The sequence below is a fragment of the Chelon labrosus genome (genome assembly GCF_963514085.1).
Source record: "Chelon labrosus genome assembly, chromosome: 16".
Taxonomy (NCBI): domain Eukaryota; kingdom Metazoa; phylum Chordata; class Actinopteri; order Mugiliformes; family Mugilidae; genus Chelon; species Chelon labrosus.
In genome coordinates, this window is record NC_140349.1 from 26,337,006 (window position 1) to 26,353,188 (window position 16,183).

The 16,183-nt window shown below is 40.2% G+C and overlaps 1 protein-coding gene across 4 annotated transcripts; it reads left to right on the top strand.

Annotated features, from left to right (window-relative positions):
- The first annotated feature begins 3,755 nt into the window (after window positions 1–3,755).
- Window positions 3,756–12,849, top strand: cUnh6orf136 (chromosome Un C6orf136 homolog). 4 transcript variants are annotated; one of them, XM_084563779.1, is made up of 7 exons: window positions 3,756–6,498; window positions 7,189–7,427; window positions 7,857–8,537; window positions 8,868–8,956; window positions 9,055–9,255; window positions 9,450–9,519; window positions 10,765–12,849. In XM_084563779.1, exons 2-7 carry the CDS (start codon window positions 7,329–7,331, stop codon window positions 10,906–10,908), a joined length of 1,284 nt encoding a protein of 427 aa, XP_084419905.1. In that variant the 5' UTR covers window positions 3,756–6,498; window positions 7,189–7,328; the 3' UTR covers window positions 10,909–12,849. The 4 variants fall into 4 exon arrangements, with proteins under 4 accessions (XP_084419905.1, XP_084419904.1, XP_084419906.1 ...); XM_084563778.1 differs by having other exon boundaries at window positions 3,756–4,221; window positions 4,635–7,427; XM_084563780.1 differs by having other exon boundaries at window positions 3,756–4,221.
- Window positions 12,850–16,183: the final 3,334 nt, after the last annotated feature.

The window sequence follows — 16,183 nt, forward strand, 5'->3', positions numbered from 1 at the left end:
AAACTTACATTCTTCAGCAAGTGGTAAATATGTGACAGAGGACCCTTCTGCTGCAGCTTCTAGTGGCCTCTGCAAATATTTTCTCAGTGCATCTGGACAGATATAGGGTAGAGTTACTTATTACAGTACAGTACAAGCAAAACATGTAGCTGCAGCAGACAGGCTACTACTTGATGTATGAACTACAGTTATATAGTTACACAGTAGCTATAGTATCTGTGGTAGCATTATTAGGCAATGCTGTTTCATTTCAAATTAGCTAAGTTCTAGCTAGTAGAAATGAAAAGTCTTACAGCATTTATTAATGAAAATACATACCTCTACACCGAAACTTCTTTTCTGCCTCCTATTTTTTCCACTTCTGAAGCCATACCTGAGGGCCTAAATGGCCCATGGTGACAATATTACTATGACAAATATGACTTGTTGCTGACATCTGTCAATAGGAACCACTACCTGATATGGGAGGCATATGGGCATCATGCAATTTCACATTATAATCGAATATTATTGTTAATAATTAGTTTTGATAAAATCTACTAACATCAAATCAAACCAAACATTTTTTCCTTCACTGTAGGAGCTGAGCTGGATGACCGTGCAGGGACTGAAGAATGAATAGTGCTGGTTAGCAGATTGAACAAAATAAACGTTTCTTACACCTACTGTGAGAGCTGAATTGCAGCTCCTGATTTAAGCTTTATTCTGGGTCTCTGGTATTATTGTATCAATGCATCCTTTTCAAAACTGTTGCTTTTCCCTTAATTTAAGAAACTGTCTGCTCTGTGTGGAAGAATAAGACACTGAAAAGCAGAGAGTTGGCTGGATAAAGATCAGCAGTGTGAAAAAGTTCCATGACGGAGTTTGACCAGCAGGGTTTGAGAGCAGAGGGGTTTGTTAATATATTGGTTCATAAACAATTTCCAAACTAAATAAACTTTTTGACAACTACTATGAGAACTCAACTCCAGCTCCTGATTCTAGCGGAGGCTACAACATTCTGTTTGCTCCTAATTCACAGATTGTTTTAGGCTAATCAGCTCTCATAGGATGGGAAACTGCTGGTCACAACGACAGGGGCACTGGCAGTCTGGATAATATTGTAATGTGTTGTATTTGCTGAATAAACGGTCTATTCAAAAAATGGTCTGTGTGTGGTTCCATTTGTTTTGTGAAATCTGTGGTTTTGGGTGGATTTTTGCCCAATAATAAAGTGCAGACAATCAAATTTGTACATAAAAGTGGATATTTAATGATACATTTTGTCAAAAACCTGTATCAACTTTATAGGTACGTGACTTCATATTCATCTTCTGTGTTACAGGATTAAATTTTTTGGTCAGTGATATGTGGTGGCGTTTGTGGTTGGTGAGGTACTGACTCTTTCAGAGTCAGATTTACAAATATGAACCCAAAGGAATAATTTAAAATTCACAATTCAACTGGCTGTCTTTCTGTGTGGAGTTTGCACATGAGTTCTCTGCAGGTAGGCCTACTCTGGCTTCCTCCCTCTGTCCAAAGACATGCTCATTGGGTTCATTGGTGATTCTAAATTGGCCGTAGGTGTGCATGTGAATGGTGGTCTGTCTCTCTGTGTTAGCCCTGTGATAGACTGGAGACCTGTCCAGGGTGTACCCCGCCTCTCGCCCGAATGACAGCTGGGATAGGCTCCAGCTCCTCCCCGCGACCCTTCACAGGACAAGTGGTTACAGAAGATGAATGAATGAATGAACCTGCATTTCAGGCATTTAGCCAGAGAGAATAAATAAATAAATAAATAAATAAATAAATAAAGGGACTGAGGAATAAGCATGAACCCGTGGCTCTCTTGCGCCCTCTTCCGTGAGGCAGAAGTACTGCTTGCCTCAATTATTATTATTTTATTTTTTTTTAGGCTACGTTACTCCTAATGTGATGATCGACATTCAGGGACAAATCTCACATTTTTCTGTCTTTTTCTTTTTCTGTCCCACTTCAGAAGAAAAGTGTTTCTTCTCTTATCAGGGTTTCAGTCTCACTGTTTCCAAAGGGAACTTTCATTATTTCATTGTCCTTCAATCTCAGTGCTGTCTTTACTATCCTGTCTGCGTCCTCATTACCCCACCACACCAACATGAGCAGGTACCCAACAGAACTGTACATTAGTTCCAGCCTTATTTAATCTATAAATGCTTCTTTTCAGTTTGAACAATTAAGAGCTGCAATACAGTCAGACCAAATGATAAATCTGCCATGCGTTACTTCCTATATTTGTTGTAATTGCAAATCTAATAGTATTCCATTGTTCTGCCACTGTATTAATACTCAAACCAATCCGTATCCTTTTCATTGTTACGACTACAGCAGGCACACCTTTGTTGGAGTTTGACCTAATCCAATAAACTAGTGACAACTTTAAACGTATTGTGTATTATGTTAATCCATTCACCAATGGTGTGTTTGCTGTTCTACTAGAAGAACATGTCTGACAACTCCTTAACCATTCATTCATTCATTCATTCATCTTCTGTAACCGCTTGTCCTGTGAATGGTCAAGGCGTGGGCTGGACCCTATGTCCCACCATGGACCCAGATATGTTCCTGAAGAGGAAACTGGGGTTTCCACCTACTAGCTGCAACATCATGACATGGCAACATAACTGGCCTTCTGTGTTCTCTAGGTAACATCACTACGTTTAACCACCTGCCCCACGTTAATCTTGAGGTGTATCTAGTCACCCAGTCCTTGTGCTGTCACCACTCACCCTGCATGATGATGTGACTGTTGAGCTGGAGAAGCTGGAGAATTCTATTCTATTCTATTCTATTCTATTCTCAAAATGTGACCTTCACCAGGGCTGCCTACTAGTACCACTGCAACCTAGCCCATACACAGCTAGCCTGAAAGCAGGGAAGGTTAAAGTGGTAGCTTTAGATCATTAGACTACTGACAACTATTTTTCAGGTTTTAGTTATTTTGATCAGCATCAGTTTGTTAATACAACTCATTCCACTCAACAGTAGTTGTCTGCTGTTACCTGAAATGGGGGATAAATGCAGTCTCAGAGCTAGGTAGGACACTAGTCTTAGGGATTCATTCAACTTCCTTCAGTTTGCCTTCTCAGTCTTATTTAAAACTGTAGTGCAGGAATGTCAGTAGCACAAAGTGGTGGACTGTTATTGTATTCTTATTGTCAGAGTCTGTCTTACCATTTCAGTTTTTGGTATTGATCTATAGCAGAGGTCTTCAACAGGGGGTCCGCGACCCCTAGGGGGTCCGCGGAGGTACTGCAGGGGGGTCGCGAAAATGTTTTGATTGATTAGACATTTTTTTATATTCACCTCCACAATTTTTTTTAAACACACATGAAGTTCTTTTTAAATGTTATACAGCTTGGGGATTATGGGGAAAAGAATCAAGGCTCTAACTATTATATAACATATATTTATGGGCGATTTCCTGATAGTAGTGATCATAAACGGCAACAGAGTCAACCATCTTGATGTAAATAAACGATCTATGCTGCTGTGCCATACTATAGGACCGGTTTAATATAAAACACAATTTTATACAATATATATATATAAGTAGGGGGTCCCCGCTCCATCTCTCCATCAGATTGGGGGTCCTTGGCCTGGAAAACGTTGAAGACCCCTGATCTATAGGAACAAACATACTGGACAAATAAACTCAAGGCTATGTCAATGGCACATCAGGTCAAAGGATTATGTTTAATGTTTAATACACAAAAATGCCACAATGATATATAATTTGAAATTTACATTTTATGTTAGCCAGTTACAATTTCCATTCTACAAAGGTATAGGTTATACTACTTGGTTATACAGAGCAGGATAGATTTTTAGCCAATAGGTCACATGATTTGGAAGACACCAAGGCGTTAGCGTGTGATTTGTAAATTTAGATAGAGAAACAGATCACAGGAGGGGGTTCTTTTGGATGATGTGATGGCCTTTAAGGTATAAAATTGTTGGGTCGTCTGTGGTATTTGAAAGCAATCGCCGAATTTCCCACAGCCGTGAAGGCATCATTACGACTGTCTGCGTGAGGCGTGTTTGGCCGGGCAAGGACACACATAGGACTGGAATGACATTTGTGTAAGTTACGAGTAACGCTCTCTAGTTTATTAACGGCGCCAACCTTGCTTGGCTAATACACATAACCTTGCCCGTGGGACCACGACATCTTGACAGATTTAAACGGGGTTTCTTCTGTAAAAGGTAACATTACACGGACATTTGCCAAGCCGGTAGCTAGCTTACTACTAGCTAGTTAGGCTAGTAAGCTAGCAGTTATCATTGCCTGTCACCGTAGGCAACCAGCGCTAGCTAACAGCATGTGTGTTTAAATAATTGTTTAACGATAAATACCTAATATTTATGTCTGTATAGTTGAGAGGTTAAATATGGGTCTCCAAGTGTAACTGAAAATAAATCCATATCAACTTAAAATGCAATTGTTTCCAATTTAACCTAAAAATGTGACAATTCGAAGATGTGACAGGCAGAGTACTAAAACTGGACTGTTTGCAGTTTGTTTACAACAGCAATTCACAACCTTATTGATCATATTTTGTCCCCGTTCTGACACCAGATAATCTAGCAATATTTAATGTCATATGTTGTTCTTACAGTACATCGTATTAGGACTGCGACTAACGTTGGGTATGTAATAATTTTGTCTTTTTACAGACTATTGGAGACAAGTCGTTAAGTCTGCAAATTGTCTAAAACATAACATCACAAGTTACCAAGTAATGCTATTGTCAGCTGGATGATTTTCGGAACGGATTTCAATCAAAGTACAGTTGTGCTACAGTCTCGTTTCTGTATAATTGATGTTGCAAAGGCAGAATGAGGGATAGAGGTCTGTTTTATAGCGTGCTCAAGTCTTGTTATGCCTCTGATTATAAACTTGTGGTCTGCTGTAGGTCATGTGCCTCTTGAAAGTCTTTGACAACCTTCATTGGAAGGCACAAGTCAGGGATCAACCTATCACTGCTTTCAAGTAGAATTTACTAGAGCCTTTCATTTCAGTTCAGCAAACATTTTCCCTCCTAAATTTGCAGAGAATTCACACTAACACTGTAGTTCATTTCATCTCCACCCCTCTATGATTTTAGCCTTTTTTAGCTCATTGTTTCACAACAGACCTAGACCAGATCTAGAACAGCCCTGGATTGAAATAAAACAAAAACACAGGAGGAAGTGCTGGTAGGGCTGTGTTGCTTCAGCTATGTGTGAAGTAAGGACACATGATCCAGTATCAGATGTAAATCTCTATAAAGCACAGCTTGTCAACGTAGTATATACTATACTAATGATGATGATGATGATTATTATTATTATTGTTCTGCTAACTGTTTTCAATCAATTCGTTTAACAAATGCCAGAAATTTCCTTGCCAGTTTTCTTTCATGATGCTTCATCAGACCAACCAACAGTCCAAAAGATATTCACTTAAGATTCACATTACAATCTAAGACAAAGAAAAGCTGCATACCTTCACAAATGAGAAAGTTGAACCGAATGTTCAGCCCAGCATCTTTGCTTGAAAGGAAAGTGAACATATGAATTGCTGTATCAATTAAGGCTTGCATTTGTTAGGGTACTAATTCATTAGCTAATGATTGCAGCTGTAGTCCCAGTTTTTCACTGATAAACAGCAGTGCTTCCACAAATTTGGAATTGAATGGACTGACTGGGTTTATGTTTCCAGTGTTGTCTGTCAGAACAAAATTTCAGAGAATAGCTTGAGAATTAAATGAAATATGTAGCAGCTAAATAGTTGCCAGATTTTTCTGTCAGGATGTTGTGAGACCACAAATTACAAGCAAAACCAGAGATGCACTCTCTGTGTGGATTTGTATAAGAGACCACTCCAAATTAATGATATCCTCTATGTTTGTGTGTTTGTTAGCACATTAGCCTGGAGAAATTGAGAAGATGATAATATTTTACATGTTGTGTTTTCAGTATGTTCCCAGAGCCAAAAAGCACTGCTTTAATATCTATCTGCCAAACTGGTGTATATGCACTTTGTTAAAATTAACTTACTTAGTCTGATACATTGTCCAGCTTATTTCAGAGACACTACATTGGTTCATACAGTACGTTGGCCAATCACTGCTTGTAGACACTTTATATATCCACTGTGTTATTTAGCTAAGTTTTGGACATTTTGTTTCTGCTCACATTAGCTTTTTTCCTGTCCTCTGCTGCCTTTTTCACTGTGCATGTACCCTTTCCCAGCCCAGGGAGAGCAACATAGATGAAGTGATACTAACATCATTTGAAATGATGAGAACTCATTATGTTTAAAGCTTCTCAGCATGTGTTCATCCATTTCAAACCAAAAATGGACAGATGTTCACCCAAAACATCTGAAAGTCAGGACAAAACAGCGGTGTTATTTATTTTTATTTTTTTCGACACATCCAACCTGAACATGGCAAAAGTAGTAAGGATGCCAGGAGTGTACCCTGCTGGCAATGAATGGTGGGTGGATTCCCTGTAAAAAGAGTTTTGTGATATTGACAAGAGAATAAAAGAGTTGTACATTATTAAGAAGAAGTAAACATCTTAAAACATCCTAAAAGCATTGCTTTCATTGATATAAGTTGTTATTTATAGCTCAATGACAACTTTAAATTCTTGCATACCCTATTTGTTTGGTTAAGTTGTCTAAAGCTGGTTTGCTTCTGTCCTGTTGTGTATTTGACATGTTTCACAGACAGTGATTTTTTTTTTAATGAGCTCCTATAATTGGGCATGTAGCTGTGTTCAGAATCAAATCATTATGAAGTTCTTGAGAAATGTTATGTTGTTTTTGAGATCTTCTGGGTTACATGCTACTGCAAGAGCCATGGGCCACATAGCTCAAAGCATTAATAGAATCACATTGTTGAAAGTTGAGGGCTACACACATTTATCAAGGTATTGGATACACTGTGACACAGATACTAATCACCAATTGGGGAAAAGTTTGGCCCAATAGTAACATTATCAAGAACACGACGTTCCTCCAAAATTGATGAGAAGACAAAGAGAAAACTGGTCAGGGAGGCTGTTAAGAGGCCAACAGCAACTTTAAAAGAGATGCAGCTCTAACTAACCTAATCATTGTCCTACTGGTAGCAGCAGAGACAACTGTCACTGTCTCTGCCCTTTTTTTCTCTTTGATCTCAGGTAGACGGTCTTCTAAAGAAGTTGAGACTCTTCTTGAGTCGGAGTTGAAAAACTCTTAAAGAGAGAGCATCTTTGTGGTGTCATCTGTGCTCTGGGTGATGGTCAGCTGGTGACCGAGCTTCCTCTGCCCCCTGTGGTGAATGGCTGTGAGCAGAGGAGGTGTGGCCTTCTGGGTGGGTTGTGTCCGTAGCCACGGAAGGACGCAATCCAGCCAAACATGGAGCTGGAGTCACAGTCAGGTAATCTGCTTTATTCTAAAATCAACACATCTTTGACTTTCTTTTCTAATTTTTTACGCCGACAATAATGCCAATACTGAATTATTTGTGTCTCATATCTTGAACCAGGACTTTCAGGACAGCATAAAGTCTGGAAGCTGGTAGAAATAGTTTGTCTGGCTCTGTTAAAAGTGTTGAAAAGTCCACACCTGAAGGTGTCTTATTTCAACACAGTGTCTTGAACATAATGATTCTGTAAATGTGAAACCCACATATACAGTGAGTTATATTACTATGTTGCTCACAATGCAGCTGTTTCAATGCAGTGCTACAAAATGTGGATTATTATTCAATTCTGTCTCCACAATGTTGTTGACAAAAGTTTTACACTAAGGGTTTGTACTTATACTAATGGTGTAACTAATACCTTAGTCGCTTTTGCCCCTTCAGGTGGTCAGCGGGCATTGGATCTGTCAGACACGCCCCCTGAGCAGTGCAACATGGGCCCTGGCACCCCCTAACAGCCTGAGATATCAGAACATTAAGCAGCCAGTGTTGTTCCAACCATTGCCCCATACTAACCAGCCTCAGAAACTTGGTTGCTTTGAGGACGACTGGGAGGAGTCCCTCAGCCTGTGTGTACTGGTACGACAAGAAGAGTCAAATGGCCTCCACACCTTGCTGGAGATCCCTCTGTTTGGTCAAAATAAACCAGGAGAGCTCCTTGCTCTGGGAATGCAGAAGTCTTCTGAATTCTCCTTTCCACTCACCACGGTGGACGGCAGCAGAGAGGATGACATTAGCGTAGAGAACTTCAAGAGTAAAGGCGCTGATGCTGGGAAGAGAGAACACGGGTGCTTCAGAAGCCTGTTTGAAGCAGAGGGATGTCCTGCACCGTTCATGTATGGTTCTAGGTTTTATTGTTTTCATTGCCCTGGAACACATCTGGTGCCTGGTGACATCCTGAAATCCAGCCAGGATGGTGGACTTGACAAGAAGCTTGTGGAGCTATCTCTCCTGCCTTCTATCTCTCTGTGTAGTCATGTGGGCACATCAGAGGGGCGGCATATGGAAGGAGACAGTGAAAGAGAGGAACAACTGGCCATGATGTATGAAAGACTGAGGATAGAGGTGAGAATGTGAGTGTGTCTGGATAAGACAAACCTGTAACAGAAGGTTTGTATGTAATGTGATGTGTATTTTGCATTTTGACCAGCAATACGTTTAAAAATTGTTTTGACACAGGTAAAACAATGGGAAAGTCATAAATGTTACTTTCACACAACTGATTAAGTGAATGGAGAAGAAATGCAACGCATCATTCATTGACAAACGAGTAGCAGAAAACATTTGTTGCTACATTATGCAACTAACATAAGACCGTGAATTAATGCATCAACAACAAGTGGTCCTTATAAGACTTGGGAATGTAATTTCAATTGTTGTGCGTTTGTTTTGCAGCTTCCAAGATTTTTTCTGAAGAGCCATGACTACACCATGTACTCAAATGATGTGGAGTTTATCAATGGCCTCTTAAATACTAAGACCAGGTGAGTGTTGTGTGCAGGATCATCTTAAAGGGATGCATTATTATAGATATTACAATAAGTTTGGACCATCGCTGCTGTTGCTGTGTGTTTGGATGTAGAGGCCGTATGCTATACCGGCTCACCGTTTCCCTGTGGCGCCTGCTTTGTCTGAATTACTACAATGAGGTTCGGCTGGATGTGCTGAAGCTCACCAAACACATGGAGGATGGGACCATTAAGGCTCGCTGGAGGGTCCACGGCCTTCCCTTCCACATTCAGCTGCTGCGCTTCTATCGTAAAGATAAATCCCACCTATACAGGTAATGCACAGTACATGCAGAACTGGTGGTGTTACACATCTGTGACCATCTATGCCTTGTTAATACATTTATTCTAATGGGGAAATTTACATTTCTCTCAGACTGAGCGCTCTCAAGTCATCTCTCAAGTGTGAACTTTTCAAGTCTTTAAACACAATGTTGTCAAAAGGTTATTCATATCTTGTCTCTTACAGGTCTTATGATGCATTCTCTACTTTTTACATTGGACAGGATGGACTCATTCACTGTCACAAAGTGGAAAAGGTACGCAGCTAACTGTTTACTGCTGTGTAGCAGCTTGGTGCCATTATGTAGTGCACCTTAGTGCTGTAGCCCAACCAAATAAATATATACAAATGTATACACATGCACTACAGGCGATGAAAAGAGACTGCTCGTAAAAATACCCAAGTGAGTAAGTTGTGTGTGATTAATCTAGCTATGTAGTCTCATGTCAGGCATAGGTGTGCATCTTAACACACAGGCATGATTTTAAACGTATGAATCAACCTGTAATATATGCAGTCCAAGTTTTGACAGACTTTTGATCATCAGTATTGGACTTTTTCTGAATGCAGAACATGGGTCCTTCACAGGACGTGTTTGTAACACATTCCTATGTATATAGTGTTTTCCTATGTTTATACTCCTGAACAAAATCTTAAGACCAGGGGAAAAATGATTATTATTATCATTTGCATTTCGTGCTGGTGGATCGTAACCAGATTGTAAGTAGGGCTTCAAAATGCATAACGAAGAAAATGGAGCAAGAGACAAATAACATACAGTATGCAATTTATTGTAAACTGAGTTTAAACTCAAACATGCTGTTCATCAACTGATCAGAAATTTAAGACCTCTGGAGCTTTTAAGAAATTCAAAATGACTGTCTTACTGCATCCAACCTTGGCTGCAATGGTGCGGCCTTGCTTGTGCAGCTCAACAAACCTGCTGCGTTTGAAGACAGAAAATCCTTTTGCCTTTGCCTTCAGGAGGTCATTGGGAATGTCTGAAAGATGAAAGCATGAAAGCCAGATTTTGCCTTTTCAATTTGTGATCAGCTGATGAACAACCTGTTTGCGTTTAAATGCAGTTATTGACTCTTGCCTCAGTTTCTTGTTTTTGCATTTTGAAGCTCTACTGACAATCCACCAGCGCAGAATGCGATATTTCTTGTAGATTTGGACATGTGCCTATATTGTATGTGTATTTTATTTTTCGCTAATATTATGGTATTTTATTTATTTCATTATTTTGATTCTTTTTTTTTTAACTGTCTTATACTGTATCACACTATTCATACATCTCATTTGTGTCACTAGTTGAAAAGAAGGTGACACAAACACACAGATGTTATCAATTCAAGTTACATTGCCTTTTCCAATTTTCCCTGGGAAAAAAAAAACTATTAAAATGAAAATATTTATTATTAAATATTTATTTTATAAATGTTGACTGAATGACTATTTGGACATTCTAATCTTCCTGTTGAATTGTCCTCTGTTGCAGGTGATGCCAGCTCAGCCCCCCCTCCTCCCCAGTGTAACTTCCGTTCTAACGGGAGCTCTGGTGGCACTAGGTGTACAGGAGCATCGCCCTGCTCTCAACCTGTTGCCCCTTCTCTTGTCCTCTCTGCGACAGAGCAGAAACTGATCCCAGAGCCTCCATTAGAGGACAACAGCCAGTGGAATAAACAGTGTGTCCATGAGACGTTTCTTTAAACTCAGCATAGGAACGCATTAAAATAGAAGGTTAAGTTCTAAAATGTCATATTTTTGCCCTTGAATTAAATGCAAAGCCAAGTCCTTCAACAGTTTTTCCTTATTCTAATGTTAGTTCAGCTATTACTAGTTAACCTGTACACAGAACTGCCCTTTCAGGTTCAGGTATCACATGGCTAGCACTCCAGTCAGCCATCAGCTAACAGTCTGTACTAACAGACAACCGTTTTATTTGTTGTCCAGTTTTTAAAATCGAAGCTCAGAAATTATAAACATCACTCCTTTAAAACAAACTTTTTTGATTTCAACAGTTTGACGTTTGAGAATGTGAAACTCGGTTTTTCCATTTTAAACCTGAATGCAAAATTGAACTGTTGAGCATTGCAGATGATGGCTAATATCAGATGAACAGAAAGGAAAGAGAAAGATGCAGGTCTTTTACAGACTGAATGTGAGGAATGTGTGCAATAAATGAAAAGGTAATGTTAGATGTGTTCTTGCACTCTTCTGTTACTAAGTCCATAAACATTTACTTCAATATCACATTACCACAAGGAAAAGTCATTTTTCACAACCTCCTCTTTAAAGCAATAGTTTGGCAGTTCAACTTGGAAGGTTTTCTGTTATTAGCAGTGGATTATGCCTCTGTGCCTCCCTCCTTGTAGCAGCTACCCCTAACATTACCCCTTCCTAATATTGTGTAGGTCTCCCGTGTGCCTCCAAAACAGTTGTGATTCATCAGAGAATGGACATGGTCCTTCTGAGGGTGTCCTGTGGTGTCTGGCAACAGAATGTTGTTAGTGTTGGCCTTTGGGTCCTATGGGTTGAGGGGAGGGGCCTCTGTGGATCATCCCAAAGATATTTGATCAGTTTGGGATCTTGGGAATTTGGAGGCCAGGTCAACACCTTGTGCTGTTCTTCATGTCAATTTATTTGTCTCTGGCCTGGTGTTTTTTTTTTTTTTGGAGACTCACACAGAGCTCAGCTTAGAACTCAAACTCTCAAAGCGCCCATATTTACAGAAGAGAAAGCAAAATGTCCCACAGGCTGTATCCCAATGTTTGAAAGGTGATAGAAGTGTGAAAAAAAAAAAAACTTAAAAAGTTGACTTCCAAGGTTCACATTTCCAAACCAGCAGCCAGCAAGTTTTCTGGGAGACAAAAACGCTGAAATTAGTGTTTGAATCAGAATGTGAAACAAAATTATTACAGAAATTATAACAATGAAGTGCCAAAACAGCTTTACTTTCACAAGGATATCCAAAGTTGATATCCAACTTCATTTATTCATTCAAAAGAAGCTCACGTGCAGATGCGACTCAGGAGCATACGTCTTGTGGGTGAGCACAAAATAGCATAGCAAGTCTAAGAAGGCTCCCCAGGATGTACACTCCCCTCCAAATGTATTCAAACAGTGAGGGCAATTCCTCTATTTTTGCTGTAGACTGAAAACATTTGGGTTTGACATCTTTATTACTTAATATTTACTTGTAAATTATTTGCTTGCAGTAACTGCATCAAGCCTGTGACCCACTGACATCACCAAACTTTTGCATTCTTCTTTTGTGATGCTTTTCCAGGCTTTCACTGGAGCCTCTCTCAAATGTTGTTTGTTTTTGGGGGGGGTTAGTCCCTTCAGTCTTCCTCTTTAGCAGGTAAAATGCAGTCTAAAAGCTTCCACTTCTTGCCCTTGATGAACTCCTTTGTTGTTTTGGTAGTGTCTTTTGGGCCATTGTCCTGTGTTTTGGGCCATTGTCTTGCTGCGTGATGAAGGATCTCCCAGTCAGTTTGGTTGCATCTTTCTTTAAATTGGCAGAGAAAGTGTTTCTGTAGACTTCTGAGTTCATTGTGCTGCCATCATGTCACATCATCAATGAAGATCAATAAGCCTGTCCCAGAAGAAGCCATGCAAGCTCAAGCCGTGACTCTACCTCCACCGTGTTTCACAGATGAGCTCGTATGTTTGGGTTCATGAGCAGATCCTCTCTTTCTCCAAACTTTAGCCTTTCCATCACTTTGGTAAAGGTTGATCTTTGGCTCATCAGTCCATGAAACTTTGTCCTGGAATTTTTGAGGCTTGTACTTTTTGGCAAATTCCAGCCTGGCCTTGCTATTCGTCTTGCTAATGAGTGGTTTGAATCTTGTGGTGTCTTCTGCCAACATTAGATTGTGATACCTTCACTCCTGCCCTCTGGAGGTTGTTGTTTTAGGGTCTTTCTTTATAGCTCACACAATGTTTCTGTCGTTCCTTGGTCTCCCCGTTCAACATCTGTTGCTCAGTGCACCAGTAGATTCTTTCTTTTTCAGGACATTCCAAATGGTCGTAATGGTTATGGCCAATGTTTGCAATGGCTTTGACTGATTTTCCATCTTCCCTCAGCTTCACAATTGCTTGTTTTCACCCATAGACAGCTCTCTGGTTTTCATGTTGGTTACATCTCTAACCATAAATGCAGCCTGCACAGACAAAACCCAAATTTTAAACTGAGCATAGACATTCAGTGCTGCTTACTGTTTGAATAATCAGTGTAATAGCACACAACTAGGCAACTAACGCACCTGTCAGTCACATGTTCCAATATGTTTGCTCACATGAAAAATGGGTGGGTTCAAACAAAAGGTGCTATCTTCTACATTGTGTATCAGATCCAGATGTAAATACCTAGAAATAAAAGCTGAAAAGTGATCTCTCTTGTCTCATATTCATCTTCTGATGTCAATCCCAGCAAAAATAGAGGAACTGGCCCCACTGTTCCAATTCTTTTGGAGGGGAGTGAAGGTGAACATGCTTCTTTACTTCTAAACATTGGCATCTGGGTCAAAAGGACTGTATGCACCAACGCAATAACCTGAGAATGAATGAGAGGCCATATCAACTTCTTAATACATGAGTGTGCCCCATCCATCTAGGTCTGTTAGTCTGTTTTAGGGAGTTGCAAACCTTGATGGATGGAGCCTAATTCTGATTTCAGAATTGTGAAAGGGGCTGAGTAGTTTAGGTAGTTGTCAGTGTTGTGGCATTGTCGAAGAGCTTGCAATTATTTTTTTATCACTGCTTGTATGAGAGTGTATGAGAGAATGCCACAACATGGATGTGTTTGGGTATGCACTGTTGGTGTCTTGACCAGCTCTGGGACCACAGACCTTTCATCCCCTTTAGATGACCCAGCATGTCTTGTCAAAGTTCCTCTTGTCTTCCCTGGAACTGATTTGGCTGTCAGGTGCAGTGATCTGTTTTAAATTCCTTGGATGTCATGTGGTAGGATTTCTGGAGGTGACAATCTGACCAGTGCCAGTCTCTAGATGGCCCATCCAGAGATGGGCAGATGCAGGCCAGTGATCTGAAACATTTTCTAATCTGTTTCTGTCCATGAGTGGAGCTCTGTGGTAAAAGCACGAAGTATCTTGTTATCAACAGGTCTTCTTATCAGTGGGCAGCAGCAAGTGATGCATATGGGGAGCAAAGGCTGACCCCATGTGATCCAATCCAAGGTTAATACTGATCCTGATGGAGAGGTGTTTGTTGCGTATTGGCTTTTGTAGCTGCAGACAAGTTACAATGGATACACGAGCAGTAGAACTGGAACACAGAGCACCAGAATGCACAATGGAATGAAGGTAGTGTGACGAGTTGGGCAATGTCCCGATAGAGATATTGGGTCTTGTCCATTGCTCTGACACATACCTAAACATTGTTGCAGACCATGTACACCCTTTCACAGAAAAGGATGGCAGTTGCCTCTTTTAGTAGGATGATGCTCTCTGCCACAAAGCAAAAATGATTTAGGAATTCAAGATGTTGACTTGGGTTCCAAATTAACTAGATCAATCCAATAGAGCATCTGAGGCATGTGCTGGCAACTTGCAACTTCCTAACATTTTGGTGTCAGATACCAGCACATCTAGCGCTATCAAGTTCCCCAGGATCCCCCAGAATACTGATTAGTAAAGTTTCCCCAACTCATTCTGTAGTTGGAAACAGATATGCCCACATCTTAACCGGGTGATATCTAAGTGAGTCATTCTGGTTTGCAAATTACCTAAAAGTAAAATGTCAGTTTCTTCTAAATCTGTCTTCACTTACGGTACAGTGGGGTGAAGTGGTGACGTGTCGCCCCCCTGTGTTTACAGTCCATGCTATAGTTTAGACTAGCCTTTTTAGGGTTTGGAGCCATATTAAAAAAGAACAACCTGTTGTGCAATCTGTCCTGGTACAAATCACAGCAGAGTATAGAACTGAAGTGGTACAGTGTTGAGTCACCAAAGATGTTCCACCTCAGACGCTTTCTGTTAATGTTCTCTACATGTCATTCTAAGAATCCAATTTAAAAAGAAAAAAAAAAAAAAAGTAACATTAATATTCAAGCCTTGCAGATTTTATTCTCGTATCTATGTAGACATAGTCCTCCCCAGTCTGACAGCCAGTCAGAGATGTAGCTGAGTGCGTGCCTCGTGAATTGCTATAAAAAGCTAGGATGTTATTGGATCGCCAATAAAATCGTGACAGATGCCACCGTGGGGTATGAATAAACAGAAAATTGTATGAATACATGTTTAAAGACTATTAGGTTTGTAGGTTGTCCCTTAGAAAAGACCTCGCCTCTTCTAGTTATTGGACAGGTATCAATACTGTTGGAGAAATGCATGGTGTTAACCTGATGCACCATCTGCGATGTCCTGCTTGGGAACTAAAAGGCAGCCACTTTAACCAATCACTTCTTGCTCTTGGTACCACAGACTCTCATCACACCTAAAACATAATTCCTCATAGGACGCTAACTGGTCCAAAAACTGGTTGTTCAGCTACACCGCGTAGCTTCCAGCCCGGCAAGATAGACTGTCGTGTTTGCCTCACAAGATAACCCGTTTGTGATTAATGCTAATGTTTCAGTCTGTCTATTAAGCATTTTACTTGGCTGTAAATACTCGGGCTGGGTACTCAAATATTCATTGTGACCTCAATGTAAAGTTTCACACGGCTTGACCTTGTGTCGTGCTTCATGAAACCAGTAATAAAGCATGCTGTAATAGTAGCTGTGGTACATAAGGGATTCAGCTCCTCTGGTGTGTACTTATCAGTCATCTGTATATGACTCGTGAGGCAGTGTTGCTAAATTCCCACCCATATTGCTGCAAAACCTCATGTGAAACTTGGTTGTGTGAATAAAATAAATGTGTGATAAGCATGATTCATGTTGTATAAATTGT

What these genes read in the sequence shown, in the direction of transcription:
- cUnh6orf136 (XM_084563779.1), top strand. Translation starts at nt 7,329, where the DNA reads ATGGCTGTGAGCAGAGGAGGTGTGGCCTTCTGGGTGGGTTGTGTCCGT. An exon ending in GGAGCTGGAGTCACAGTCAG is followed by an intron (nt 7,428 to 7,856) that starts GTAATCTGCTTT and finishes TTGCCCCTTCAG; the next exon opens with GTGGTCAGCGGGCATTGGAT. An exon ending in ACTGTCACAAAGTGGAAAAG is followed by an intron (nt 9,520 to 10,764) that starts GTACGCAGCTAA and finishes CCTCTGTTGCAG; the next exon opens with GTGATGCCAGCTCAGCCCCC.